This window comes from Sapajus apella, unplaced genomic scaffold, assembly GCF_009761245.1.
Source record: "Sapajus apella isolate SASKATOON/1434 unplaced genomic scaffold, GSC_monkey_1.0 scaffold6, whole genome shotgun sequence".
Taxonomy (NCBI): Eukaryota; Metazoa; Chordata; class Mammalia; order Primates; family Cebidae; genus Sapajus; species Sapajus apella.
The window spans coordinates 42,366,888-42,382,089 of NW_022436946.1; the positions used below are offsets into that span (position 1 = coordinate 42,366,888).

General features: G+C 40.2%; 1 protein-coding gene across 7 annotated transcripts in view; it reads left to right on the top strand.

Moving 5' to 3' along the window:
- PDSS2 (decaprenyl diphosphate synthase subunit 2) overlaps positions 1-15,202 on the top strand; it is a 279,633-nt gene that overhangs the window by 172,628 nt on the left and 91,803 nt on the right. For all 7 annotated transcript variants that reach the window (XM_032275117.1, XM_032275118.1, XM_032275121.1 and 4 more), the window contains exon 4: positions 13,172-13,246. In XM_032275117.1, the coding sequence (XP_032131008.1) occupies positions 13,172-13,246 (75 nt within the window). The remainder of the gene's footprint in view (positions 1-13,171; positions 13,247-15,202) is intronic.

Sequence of the window (15,202 nt, forward strand, 5' to 3'; positions counted from 1 at the left end):
GTAACCTCGAACTCCCAGGCACGGTGGCTCACGCCTGTAATCCCAGCACTTTGGGAGGCCGAGGTGGGTGGATCCCCTGAGGTAATCCTCCACCTTAGCCTCCTGAGTAGCTGAGACTATGGTGCAGGACACCATGCCTGGATAATTTTTTAATTTTTTGTAGAGACAGAGTCTCTCTATGGTGCCCAGGCGGGTCTCAAACTCCTGACCTCAAGCTATCCTCCCACCTTAGCCCACAAAGTGTTGGTATTACAGGCATGAGCCACTGTGCCTGGCGCAGGGATATCTATTATTTGATCCAAGGGTACAATGCAGCCAATCCCAGATTATTCTGTTTCCTATTCTATTCTATTCTATTCTATTCTATTCTATTCTATTCTATTCTATTCTATTTTTGAGATGGAGTCTTGCTCTGTCACCCAGGCTGGAGTGCAGTGGTGCGATCTTGGCTCACTGCAACCTCCACTTCCCAGGTTCTAGAAGTTCTCCAGCCTCAGCCTCCCAAGTGGCTGGGACTGCATTTGCTCACCACCATACCGGCTAATTTTTGTATTTTTTTTTTTTTTTTTTTTTGAGACCCGGAGTTTCGCTCTTGTTACCCAGGCTGGAGTGCAATGGCGCGATCTCGGCTCACCGCAACCTCCGCCTCCCGGGTTCAGGCAATTCTCCTGCCTCAGCCTCCTGAGTAGCTGGGATTACAGGCACGCGCCACCATGCCCAGCTAATTTTTTGTAGTTTTAGTAGAGACGGGGTTTCACCATGTTGACCAGGATGGTCTCGATCTCTTGACCTCGTGATCCACCCGCCTCGGCCTCCCAAAGTGCTGGGATTACAGGCGTGAGCCACCGCGCCCGGCCAATTTTTGTATTTTTAACAGAGATGGGGTTTTGCCATGTTGGCCAGGCTGGTCTCCAACTCCTGTTCTCAAGTGATCTCCCCACCTCAGCCGCTTTTATTATTGTTAATTAATTAATTTTTGGGACAGGAACTCCCTATGTTGCCCAGGCTGGTTTTGAACTCTTGGGCTCAGGGCTTCTCCTGTCTCAGCCTCCCAAAGTGCTGGGATTATAGGCGTGAGTCACTGTGCTTGGCCCCCAGATTTCTACCTGATTATTTGAAGGAAGGAACTAGGTTTTTAGAAAACACTACTAGTAGCATTAGTTATTTTTAGAATTCTGTTGATTTGTGGATTTTGAAGAGCTTCAGAGTTATTTGGAAGAAATACAATTACAGCTCTAGTCAAAATGCATGGATTTTAATACACATGAATCATGATTTTATTTCTGTGCCTGCCTTTAGAGCACAAACCTTGGGATATCTCTGAATTATAAACACCTGCCTTTTAGTGTGGCCAAATTTGAAGAGGAACCAATTGAGCTGGAAAGTGAACTATGTTACCCAAAAGACATGGCAGCCCTGGAATTTGCAAGATGTATTTGTGACTCCTAGGAAACTACTGAAATGTTTAGCTCTTTTGGCCAAATATGATCTAAGACCATTTGTTTTCAGGAATCTACTAGGATCAAATCTATGCATCAGGCCGGGCACAGTATCTCACGCCTATAATCCCAGCACTTTGGGAGGCTGAGGTGGGTGGATCACCTGAGGATAGGAGTTCAAGAGCAGCCTGGCCAACCTGGTTAAAACCAGTCTCTAGTAAAAATATACACATTAGCTGGGTGGGGTGGTGTGTACCTGTACTCTCAGCTACTCGGGAGACTGAAACAGGATAATTGCTTGAACCCAGGAGGGGGAGGTTACAGTGAGCCGAGATGACACTACTGCACTCCAGCCTAGGTGACAGAATATGACTGTCTCAAAAAGAAATAACTTAAAAACAAAGCTAAGCATCAGCATCATTGGTATAAACCTTCAAGATTGAAATGCACCCTAATAGAATATACTCCATAGTACCCAAGAATGATTCTGTTTTATCCTGCCTCTCGGCTGACCTTCAGTTCATTTACATGTTTTTGGTAAAAAGTGATAAAGAAATAAATACCTCTAAATATATATTTTAGAATAATAATGTTTAAACTGCATCAAAAATTTGGGAGACTTATGTGTAATTACAAAGTCTAACCAAGGTATGAGCTATACATGACATACATCAGCATGATGTTGAATAATATTTCAAACCACAGACCACATCCTTTTCATTGGGGAGTGATGAAATCAATTTAGTGAATCACTATCAATACTTTTTAAAAAATAAGGCCTGGTGCGGTGGCTCACACCTATAATCCCAGCACTTTGGGAAGCCAAGGTGGACGGATCACCTGAGGTCAGGGGTTCGAGACCAGTCTGGCCAACATGGTGAAACCCTATCTCTATTAAAAATACAAAAACATTTGCCGGGGCGCGGTGGCTCGTGCCTGTAATCCTAGCACTTTGGGAGGCTGAGGTGGGTGGATCATCTGAGGTCAGAAGTTCAAGACCAGCCTGGCCATCATGGTGAAACTCCATCTTTGTATATAAAAATTAAAAAAAAAAAAAAAATTAGCCAGGTATGGTGGTGCACGCCTGTAATCCCAGGTACTTGGGAGGCTGAGGCAGGAAAATCATTTGAACCTGGGAGGCCAAGTTTGCAGTGAGCTGAGATTGCTGCACTCCCACCTAGGAAACAGACTAAGACTCCATTTTAAAAAGAAAAGAAAAAAATAAAAATAAAAGGCTAGTCTTGGTGGCTCACATCTGTAATCCCAGCACTTTGGGAGGCCAAGGCAGGCAGATCATGATGTCAGGAGTTCGAGACCAACCTGACCAACATGGAGAAACCCTGTCTCTACTAAAAATACAAAAATTAACCGAGTGTGGTGGCGCATGCCTGTAATCCCAGCTACTCAGGAGGCTGAGGCAGGAGAATCACTTGAACCCAGGAGGCAGGTGTTGCAGTGAGCTGAGATTGTGCGACTGCACTCCAGCCTGAGTGAAAGAGCAGACTCCACCTAAAAAAAAAAAATGCAATAGAAAATTACATAATTAAACTTTTAATTTAGTTTTGGCTGGGCACAGTGGCTCATGCATGTATTCCTGGGCATTTTGGGAGGCCAAGGCAGGTGGATCACCTGAGGTCAGGAGTTCAAGACCAGGTTGGCTAACATGGTGAAACCCCGTCTCTACTAAAAATACAAAAATCAAAAATTAGCCAGGTGTGGTAGTGGGCACCTGTAATCCCAGTTAGGAGACTGAGGCAGGAGAATCACTTGAACCCGAAAGGTAAGGGTTGTAGTGAGCCAGAGTCACGATACTGCACTCCAGTTTGGGTGACAGAGCAAGACTCTGTTTCAAAAAAATTTTTTTTTAGTTTTATATATGCACATGTATTTGCACTGTCACAGTGTGTATTGAAAGCCACTAATATAAGACAGTGTGCTAGCCAGCAACAGCCTTTTAGTTGATAACCCTGAGAGGTTCTCCAGATGAAGAAGCAGTAAAAGCAAAATGGAGCTCGTCAGCCACATTGAATGAAATAAAATGAGTCCATCACTAAAATTCCAAGCATAATTCTCTCAGAATTTGGTCAGAACAACATGTGGCAGTGCCGGTAGATAAAGAACATACTGAGAACGGTATATCCTGAGTACAGCAGACTTCATATTCAGCAATTCCCATATTGGAAAAGGTGGAAAATAAAGCAACTAACTGCTAGATGATAATCAGAATTATGTTGCTTGTTTCATGACCAAGTATTCAGTTCTCAGCAACTATTTATAGTTTTTATAGTAATGCAAAATATTTGACACAACCAACTTTTTAAAAAAACTTACTGGAAAACATCTCCTTTTCCTTTATTTCTTTTTCCTTTTCCTATTTTTTTTTTTTTTTTTTTAGACAGAGTCTCACTCTGTCGCCCAGGCTGGAGTGCAGTGGCACAATCTCGGCTCACTGCAACGTCCGCCTCCCAGGTTCAAGCGATTCTCCTGCCCCAGCTTCACAAGTAGCTGGGATTACAGGCGTGCCCCACCATGCCTGGCTAATTTTTTTTGTAGTTTTAGTAGAGACGGGGTTTCACCATGTTGGCCAGGCTGGTCTTGAACTCCTGACTTCAGGTGATCCAACCGCCTCGGCCTTCCAGAGTGCTGGGATTACAAGCGTGACCCACCACGATGGGCCCCTATATGTCTTACAAAAATTTCTATCTTAAAAAAAATTTTTTTTTCTGCCAGGCGTGGTGGCTCATGCCTATAATCCCAGCGCTTTGGGAGTCTGAGGCGGGCGGATCATGAGGTCAGGCATTAAACACCAGCCCGACCAACATGGTGAAACCCCATCTCTATTTAAAAAAAACAAAAATTAGCTGGGTGTGGTGGTACATGCTTGTAATCCCAACTACTCAGGAGGCTGAAGCAGGAGAATCGCTTGAACACAAGAGGCAGAGGTTGCAGTGAGCTAAGATAACATCACTGCACTCCAGTCTGGTTGACAGAGTGAGACTCCACCTCAAAAAAAAAAAAAAAAAAAAAAAAAATTATTATATAGATTGGGTTTCACTGTGTTGCCCAGGCTAGTCTGAAACTCCTGGCCTCAAGTGATCTTCCCACCTTGGCCTCACAAAATGTTAGGATTACAGGCATGAGCTACCACCCCTGGCTGAAAATTTTCATCTTAAGCATTTTAAATTGCCTGCTACTTTTTCAGGAACCTAATTATTGTTTAAACAAATACATGAGTCAGTGATCAATAAATGACTATTTGACATTGCTCAATGAGAAACAGTAGTCCAAACCATGCACCTTTTTTCAAAAAGTGAATTCAGTTTTTTTATTATTGTTTTTTTTTTTTTTTTTTTTTTTTTTTGAGACGGAGTTTCGCTCTTGTTACCCAGAGGCTGGAGTGCAATGGCGCGATCTCGGCTCACTGCAACCTCTGCCTCCTGGGTTCAGGCAATTCTCCTGCCCCAGCCTCCTGAGTAGCTGGGATTACAGGCACGCACCACCATGCCCAGCTAATTTTTTGTATTTTTAGTAGAGACGGGGTTTCACCATGTTGACCAGGATGGTCTCGATCTCTTGACCTCGTGATCCACCTGCCTCGGCCTCCCAAAGTGCTGGGATTACAGGCGTGAGCCACCGCGCCCGGCCTATTATTGTTTTATTGTAGCTAAAAGAAATCCATATTTTTTTTCACTGTATCTCACAATTGTGAATTAAACATGTATATAGCTGCACATTTAGGTATTTCTTATCGTGGGGCTTATTGTTGATAAAACACAGAAGGCCGGGTGCGGTGGGTCACACCTGTAATCCCAGCACTTTGGGAGGCTGAGGGGGGTGGATCACGAGGTCAGGAGATCGAGACCATCCTGGCCAACATAGTGAAACCCAGTCTCTACTAAAAATACAAAAATTAGCTGAGCATGGTGGCGTGCGCGCCTGTGTTCCCAGCTACTTGGGAGGCTGAGGCGGAAGAATCGCTTGAACCCGGGAGGCGGAGATTGCAGTGAGCCCAGACCGTGCCATTGCACTCCAGCCTGGGTAACGAGCAAAACTCCATCTAAAAACAAACAAACAAAAAACACAGAACCCTCTTATCTAGATAAGCAAACTGAGGGGCTGGTTGGCCCAAGGTCTTGCAACTTATGTATTAACCTTCAGAGTGATCAAAGACATATAATTAGCCTTTATCTTTATGAAGTTATTTATCTAGACAACGTATTCTTTAAAAAGAACAACTATAAAATCATTGCAAAAAAAAAAAGTAAATGTAAAAGTTACTTATTACACTTGTTTAGTTATGGTCCCTTAATGGTATTTGAACCACAAACATTTTTATATGTATTAATTGAATAAAGGAATTATGATTTAGATCTTTTTTGTAGTGCCTCATGTGTAACTGTGGCCTAATGAGACTAGTTTCATTAGTACAGTACCAGGCACATAGTAGGCTATCAAACTGTTTATGGAATGAATCCATCAGAAAATATAAAATTAAATCTCAGACTTCATATTTAAGCCATTTTCCTGAATTTGTGGCCTATTTCTTTCAAGTTGTATCAGTTGTTATTTTAAAAATATGACTTTCATTCATTGTTTGTCAAGATGGGTATCTCACTATATTGCCCAGGCTGGTCTGGAACTCCTGGGTTCAGGCGATCCTCCCACCTTGGCCTCTCAAAGTGCTGAGATTATAGGCATGAGCCACTGCACCCAGCCTAGGTTGAGATTTTGTACTTTTGTTTAGTTCACTGAATTTTTCTGAAACCTTTTTGACAAATGTTTCCAGTAGTTAGTTTATAAACCAATGTATCAGCTGTTCTAAATTAAAAATTAAGATTATCAATTTGCTTAGTTTTTGCTGCACCTGTCCTATGGGTAGTGCCATTTCTCTCCCTTCACTACCCCCTTAGCCAGAAAGAATTTCCAGCTCACTAGAACAGATTGCCATCCCTCCCACAAATAAGCAAAGCCTTACACATTTGGCAGTACTGAAAAGGCTCCCTTCAAAAAGCTGAGTTAGAAGCTTCCCCCAGAACTCCTATGAGTTGGTGTGCTTATTCCAACAGCCCCTTCATCATTGACTTCATTAAACCCAGTCCTAGTTTGATAGGAAGAAATGGAGAGAGCCATCCTTTCAGAGACTTTAGCGATGGCTTTATCAGAGCACTCATTTATTTTAATCAGCATGCAGAGTAGGGCTCATCTGGGTAGCCTGTGCCCAGGTGGTGGGTGAGTAGATTCACCCCTCATTTGGCTGCTGCTGCTGTGCCCTGTGTTCTTCAGAAGTCGTTTCTCCACTGAGGCTGCCAACATGGAAGCTCTGACTGAGCACTGGGGACTGAATCCACCTGGAATGAGATGGTTTGCTTAAATCCATTTGTAAATGATAAAGTGCTTTACAAATGTTAGACATTATTACTGGTCTCTATGGGAGGGTGTCACTCTTTAGTACCTCTGTACCTTACCTTGGTAATGTAGATCTTTATATGCATCTCTCAAATACTTTGTGCTTCATTTTTATGAAGAGTGACACCACCTGCTCTCATTACCTTTATCAGCCCATTTAGCACACTCTCTCTATAAAAGTATTTTTGTGTAAGATATTTTCACTGATACAAGTTTCTGTGGCTTAAAAAGAAATTTTGACAATATCCCTTCAAATGCCAAAACTCTTTCAAAAGAGGCTAAATCCATCTTTTGTTCCTCCCAAGATGTATATGAAAATTTATTCCTCCCCAAGAGTATTTTACCTCTGCTTTTACTTCATGCGTTGCTGTTTGTTCCTGGGGGTGGAGGAAAGAGCGCAATAAAGTTGTGCATAGTTAATGCCATCAGTGTAGCAGATGCACGTGCACACACATGAACACACACAACTCTTTTCTTTGCTAGCAGCTAAGAGTAGTAAAGGCTGAGGGGTGTCGTGTTATTCACCTTCAAATAGAGTGACAGATGACACGTTGTTTTGTCATTCCACACTGTAGTAAAAAGCCATCATTAAAATCACCTTCTGAGGACAAATTTTTGAAAGATTACAAATCTGTAATGGCCTTCACAGTTTTTATATACCAAGCAAATTAAGTTATAAAGCAACATTTTTCAAGTGAATTAAAATGCAACTATACTACTTTATTACATCAACTCATATTATGCTGACTTTAGCTTTAAGTGAGCCATGTTAGTTTATAGTTTACATTTTCTTCTAAAGATTTACTTGTATTTTAATTTACGATAGGCACATCTTTGCTCAAATTATCATGGTCTGGCGTAGTAGTCAAACATCTGCGATGCTGTTGAGTCTATTCCACCTGTCATTCAATTGCTAACTGACAGTACTCCTAAATCCCATTTATTGAGAAAGGTATGACTTGTCTACACAGAATGCTTACCACCACTCACTGATCCTATTTTTGCTAGTCAAAAAACAGTTGAGTGATATATTCCACAAATCAATTTGTGGACACAACTTAGCTTGAGGTCTCCCCCCAACAACACTCTCCACAAGGAAATAGGTTTATTGTTTTATTTAATTATAAAAGCAATACATAAGAAGAGGGAGATGGTGTAATACATTGTATATGTAAGCCATTATAAACTTAGCAATTATAAATTTAAGCAGAAAGTTTGAATAAAACAATTTTTTAATTAAAAATCATCCAGAATCTATCACTTACACATCATCATCATTATTATTTTGTTGTCTCCTGTCAGACTTTTTCTCCTGTGCATATAAACACATAGATTGACCTCATTTTTTTGTTTTTAAAATACCTATCATACTACTTCTGTTTTGTAAACAGCCTTTTTTCCTTAAGAATATGTTAGACGGGGCCGGGCGTGGTGGCTCAAGCCTGTAATTCCAGCACTTTGGGAGGCCGAGGCGGGTGGATCACAAGGTCAAGAGATCGAGACCATCCTGGTCAACATGGTGAAACCTCGTCTCTACTAAAAATACAAAAAAATTAGCTGGGCATGGTGGCGCGTGTCAGTAGTCCCAGCCACTCAGGAGGCTGAGGCAGGAGAATTACCTGAACTCAGGAGGCGGAGGCTGCAGTGAGCCGAGATCGCGCCATTGCACTCCAGCCTGGGTAACAAGAGCGAAACTCCGTCTCAAAAAAAAAAAAAAAAAGAATATGTTAGACGTCTTTGGACAGCAGTGCGAGGATTTTTTCTGGTCAGTGTTTCTCTCTTACCATCCTGTACTCCTCTCAAATTCTGTTTTTTACAATGGGAATTTATTATAGCTCAGGGCATCGTCATCACAAAGTCCCTTGTGAGAGTATTCATCATTTTGGTTTTTCAGTGTAAAAAATCATTGAATTGTAGTTACCCTTGCCAAAAGATAAAAAATGAAGCAATTACATATTCCCCCAAGATGGCTGAAATTTGTCCTGTAAATTAACCATTTAAGAAATTCGTCACAAAGGTCAATTATGTCAGATCTGTAATTTTGTTAAGGTTCAGATACACCTGGATACTATCTATTCCTTAACTTTAGTGAGGTGGTGGTTATTGAAATGGGAGTGATCAGCAGTTTGCTTGAGAATAGCAACTAGACATGCACTGTCCCTTTACTGTCCTATGCTGCAGCACTCTCCGCAGAAGCCAAAACAGGGGAGGTGGCAGGAGAAGCCAGTTCATAACACTGACGTTGGGAATGGTTGCCACCTTGGGTTCGCCAGAATATAAGGCATTATTCAGAAGACTGAAGGATACTGTATGGCATTGCTGTAGAGTCACATTTCAACATATGACCCAAACTGAAGAGAAGAGCGTTTTTTTTTTATTTGCATGTGTAGGTAAGCAATGCTGCTATTCTTGCAGTCACCAGCAATGCAGAAAGTTATCCGCTGTTTAATTGCTCTGCAGATGGCTAAAGTAAATTATTTAACATTGATGCTGACTGTTGCATAATCTAAAACAATGTTTCAGGATACAGCAAGTCAGTGTTTCAGAGGCCTCTGTTTTTGGTTAAACAGGTCTTTGCATGTGCTCTGGGTTGGGTTTTGTTGTTGAACTAAAACCTACTTTCTTCCAAAATATTTAGGCACACAATTTTAAAAACGCTGTAATCTTGATGTCCGTACTATGCCTTTCAACTACCCAAGACTTGTACTGAATATAGCATAATACAGCAGTATAAAAGAAGAATAAATTAACACTTACTGAAACTTATGTTCCAGATTCTCTTCTAAATGCTCTATGTATTTACTCTTTAGAGATACTCACAATATGGCCAACTTAGTACCATTATTTGTTTGATGCAACTTGGCAGTTAAGCCTGATATCGTTCAGAATCCAGTATGTATAAATCTTTTCCAAGCATTAGAGCGCTTCAAGAATCAGAGCTCAGCAGTGTTGCCTTAATTGACTGAAGTAGGACTTCTTTGTCAGCTGATGGGGTGGTCTAACAGTCATAATGGTTGTGAAAAATGGGAATTGTACTATAATTCTAGGTATCGAAACCAAGGGGAATTTGGTACAAAAAGTTTCACAAAGAAATTAGCCAGTAAAATTCAGTTAGAGGGAAAGTTCATGTGAAGACAACAGACAAAAATGAATAGATGAGCAAAGATGTTCCATCAGAATTTACAGAAAGCACTTTTCAAGTTTACATGCCTAATTATAAATACTAAGACTTGCATTGCTAAAAGCTTAGAATTGTGGGGCTGGAGGAGACCTTAAGGAATCATCTTTTCCAACTCCCTTTATTGCAATTCATTGCATTGAGTTGAAGAAAATCAAAGCTCAGAAAAATTGATTTGCCCAAATCTCACAATCAAATTATTAGTAGACCTAGGAATAGAATCTAGATTCTCTGGCTGCCAGTATTCTGCTATGTTTTGTTTTGTTTTTTATAGTTCTCTAATCTGTTGAGCTTCCAACGGTAGCTCACATGGAGTGTCTTTTAACTCCCCACCCCCCAATAGAAAGTGTTTGCTTGCCCCATGGGCCTAAGGAACAAAAGTCCTGGAATCTTTGTCAAGAATGCACTTATCTAGAGCACCAGGCCTCTGGATTCTCCTTTGGCTGCCATTATCTCTTCCAGCACTTTGAGTTGCCTGAACATGCATTCCTCAAGAGTCTGAGGCGGGAAAATGTTATTAACCAAGTCTTTTTTCTTTTCTTTTCTTTTTTCTTTTTCTTTTTTTTTGGGGGGGCGGTGAGGGGGATGCAGTTTTACTCTTGTTACCCAGGCTGGAGTGCAATGGCACAATCTCGGCTTACTGCAACCTCCGCCTCCTGGGCTCAAGCGATTCTCCTGCCTCAGCCTCCCAAGTAGCTGGGATTACAGGCATGTGCCACCACACCTGGCTAATTTTGCATTTTTAGTAGAGATGGGATTTCTCCATGTTGGTCAGGCTGGTCTTGAACTCCCAACCTCAGGTGATCAGCCTGCCCTGGCCTCCCAAAGTGTTGGGATTACAGGCATGAGCCACTGTGCTTGGCCTAACCAAGTGTTTTCTAAATGTAAGTATAGCAGTATTTAAACAGGTGAATTATCTGGGGTAGTAAGCAAAAAAAAAGGTCACATTATTAAATGAGCCTACTAAATTGTGAGTGGCTGGTAGCCTTGTGTTCTTTCTAGAAATATTTGCAGTTTTAAAGAAAGGCGATACTTAAACACATCTTTCTTTGGTATAATTTTAAAAATAAACATTTCAGGCAATGAAAAGAGATTGATACGTTCACTGGGTAAGTCACCCTTATCTGGAACATTTCAACTTCCCTGGGCTTTTCTTGCTTTTTATAGTCTATTCCCTTCCTCGACTTTTTAACTCAAAGAAGTCTAAAGCTTTTTCCTTAATGGTTGTCATTGGCTAGGAAGGTGTGTTGAGTTCAAGTGAATATAACCATTTGTCAGTACAGGTCATTTATGAATTATGAACTTAAAAGGACAGGTTTGCTCAATGAGAAAAAGAGAGAACAAAATGTTCTTGTTACTTCTGCCTGTTCTGGAATTTCAGGGAAGTAAAGGAACACTCTGGTTATCCACAGCCAGATCCACTGTTAAAAGTTCATGCCATCATTTTGACATTTAGTGTTAGACTTTCTCTTTGTAAATCCCTCTTCACATTACCAGTACTGGTCTCAGAGCTCAAACTGTTTCAAAACCATAACATTTCTTAGTGAGTGATTGATCTGTATTATGTGTCCAGCCATCAGGGGGATCTTGGGATGTTGCTTGTGTAAACTGTAATCCAATCTGATGCTGTGCGTTTAGTTACAGTCTTTCATAGACCTATTGGCGATACTCAGTCCTCCTGGATTTGGGAATAGGGCTTATCTGATACCTTCAGGGGAAAAAAAATCCATTCATTTTTCTCTCTTCTCCACTTAAATAACTCAACTTATGTGGTAACACTGTAGGATCATTGTCCTTCCAGGTCCTCTGTAGCTCATACTGCTACAATATTTCTTAAGTATTTGGTTACCTAAAGGACAATACGATTAAAAAAAAAAAAAACAGACTTTGTATAGGTCTTACAAATTAACCCATCTGCAAAGAGCTAGGAAAAAAATATGCCTTTAATCCACAAAAATTTCATATCAGCAATTCTGTGTATGTTATGTAGTATAAGTGTAAATATAAATTTGGAGATAAATGCTCATGTGTTAAAATGTTAAAGCAAGTGTTTCTACAAATTAATATAATTTGCCTCTAAGAAAATGTTTATTAAACCCAGGGTACCTGAGATTGAAGTATCTTGTTGTTTAGGTCTGTATTCTTTGGCTTAATAATGTCTTCAGTTACAAGAATGATAAAAGCTGAAACAAAATCCTTTAATTCAATCAGAACGGAGCTGAATTTTCGGAAGCAAAGAGTGGAAATCTGATACAGGACTGCATAACATAGGAAGTTAAATATACAAGATATTAAGACGTGTAAGAAGCGGATGGGGTTGCCTTGAGGAATTCTTACTTGAAATGGCTGCATTGAACATTATCATAAATACCACTATTTTATCCTCTCAAATTAAGATGCTTTATGCAAACTACTCTAAATTGTACAGTAGTTCCAAAGAGACCATTTACTGTTTTCTGCTTGTTTTACATCCTGGAACAAGTTCAAAGCTTTTGATTTCACTTGATTTCAAAAAAAAAAAAAAGCCTGAGCCTTGAAAAATAATACAGGTTTGATTAATATGATTTCAGTATTGCAGTTCTGTAAAAATGTTCAGTGTTTATGGTACATTTGACCAAGGGGCCCCACAGTAAATATATTCACAGTGCATTTTAAGTGCAACAGAATGAACATATTTAAAAGGTTAGCTATTCTTTTGCTTTTGCTTTTTCTTTTTTTTTTCTTTTTTTTCTTTTTTCTTTTTTTGCTTTTTTGTAGTAAGTATAAAAGTTAGCATTGTAATTGCTCCCAGAATGGGAGTACTGAAAAAATATCCACCTGACAGAAATAAACATGCAGAAAATAAATTGAGTTAAGATTTCATTAGTTATCTGAAATGTAAGCTTATGTTCAAAATGGCTATTACTTGATTTTCATGTATATTAGTCAAATGCTATGCTTATAAGATTTTTTTTTTGGCTTGAATTATGACTGAAAAAATGTGGGTTTTAATATCCAGGTGGGCAATGCCGTTTGCTGAGATCTTTGCGCATAGCATCATTTTTTTCTGTCAAGCACAGATTCTGCCTTGCCATTGAGCCTTCTAAAGCATTCTGAGGTAACAGTGGAGATATATTTTAAAAATTTTTTTCTTCTTCTCGCTATTTAGGTTGTGGAACTTTTAGCAAGTGCTCTTATGGACTTGGTACAAGGAGTATATCATGAAAATTCTACTTCAGCAAAGGTAATGGATTTCAGAGACATAAAATGTTACGTTATAAACCCTCATGGTAAAACTAGAATAACAAAAATGTCATTCTTGTTTTGTGTTTAAATTGTACGTGGCTTTTTTTTTTTTTTTTTTTTTTTTTAAGATTAGTGTTTTGGCTACAAATTCATGGCCACACGCTTAGTACATAGCAGATTTAGCCAATTAAAACAACCTCTTATCCTCTGGCTGGATTCACAGTCTGTTCAATCTGCAGCAGCCCAGTAGACACTGGGATGCTTGTGGCTGGCAGGTAGCAGTGTCACAGGCAGGTAGGCTGAAGGAGCAGCTTGTGCTGAAGCTGCTGGGCCCAGCCTTTCCCCAGAGGAAGGGTCCTTCCATGTCACAGAGGAATGGACCTTGATCCCAAGAAGATGTCTGTTGGAGAGGTGGGGTGGGGGTATCTTTTATATATAAGATCCAGAATTTACTACATTATTAGATTCTTTATGATAAGAAGTGGGATGATTGCACAATTGGATTATTTTGATTAATTTTATAGGTCTAGAATTAAGATTTTTTTGACTCATTTAGCAGGACATCTTAAGAAAGATTTTATTTCCTTAAAATGCAGTTATTTCATTTTGGTAGGATATTAGATGTGAAGTAATTGCTTCATTGACCACTACCATCATTTAACATGGTAGATACTATTATATAATAGCTCCTATCTTAGCGTTTCATTATTCTAACTTCTTTAGCTTCTGTATTAGCAAAATTTCACTCACTGCAAATTAGAAAAGGTATGCACGTATGCACATCTTAAGCCTTTTGACGTTTTCATTTGAAAAAAGAAAGATAAATTTTACTAGAAGTGAAACATAGGGCATGAGCAGCTTGGATAAGAAATTTGAAATTTAAAAGTATAACCCAGGGACCCTGGGTGGCTCAGAGACTAGTTATAGTATATGAAGAACTGTACTTTGGACATCTGCTAACATTTGGTTCTAGTAGCCACAGTTCCTACTAGGCACATCTAACCTCACACAAACAGCATATTGGTATGCAGGGACCTCACAGGATGGATAACCACAGTGGACATTTCAAAGACATGCAAGTTCACTACTATGAATGAAGGTTAATATCTGATTGTAAAATGGGTGACTACTGGTCTAGTTACACCTGTAGAAAGTCACCTTGTATAGATAGTATGATGAAGATGACAAGAGCTAAGCAAATAACCCTGTAGTGATTTGCCTGTGTTTCTTCATTTAATCGTCACAGAAATCCTGAAAGATACATAGTACTGCTAACCCAGTTTTACAGATATGAACACTGAGGTTGAGAAAAGATTAAATAATTTTCCCAGTGTCATACAACTTATTAGATTTGAACTCAAGAGCCCAGACTCTGAACCTCTTACTCTACTGTCTCTGTGAAACTGGAAAAGTTCCTCTGTCCCTGTCACAGGGCATGCGGCTCACTTCTTCAGTGCCCCGCTGCTCAAACCTCTAGGGGAACATACAGATAGGCAGGTTGTGGGGCTCTGACTCCATGGCAGTGTCTAGGGGTGAATGTTTACAGCTCCTGAAACCCCAGTGGGTATATGTTACAGGGTGCCCTTTTAATTTAGCCATGTGATAGGCGGCTTGTGTTAGTCCATAACCCACTTCCTTATCACAAGAACAGAGAGATTGCTGTATCCTGGGGTTCCCTTGGTGTACCAGAAAAATTGGATCACACAGCCAGGCACTGTGGCTCACACCTGTAATCCCAGCACTTCGGGAGGCCAAGGCAACAGATCACATGATCAGGAGTTTGAGACCACCCTGACCAACTTAGTAAAACCCAGTCTCTATTAAAAATACAAAAATTAGCCAGTCACGGTTGTGCATGCCTGTACTTCCAAGTACTCGGGAGGCTAAGGCAGGAGAATCACTTGAACCCAGGAGGTGGAGGTTGCAGTGAGCTGGGATAGCGCCACCGCACTGC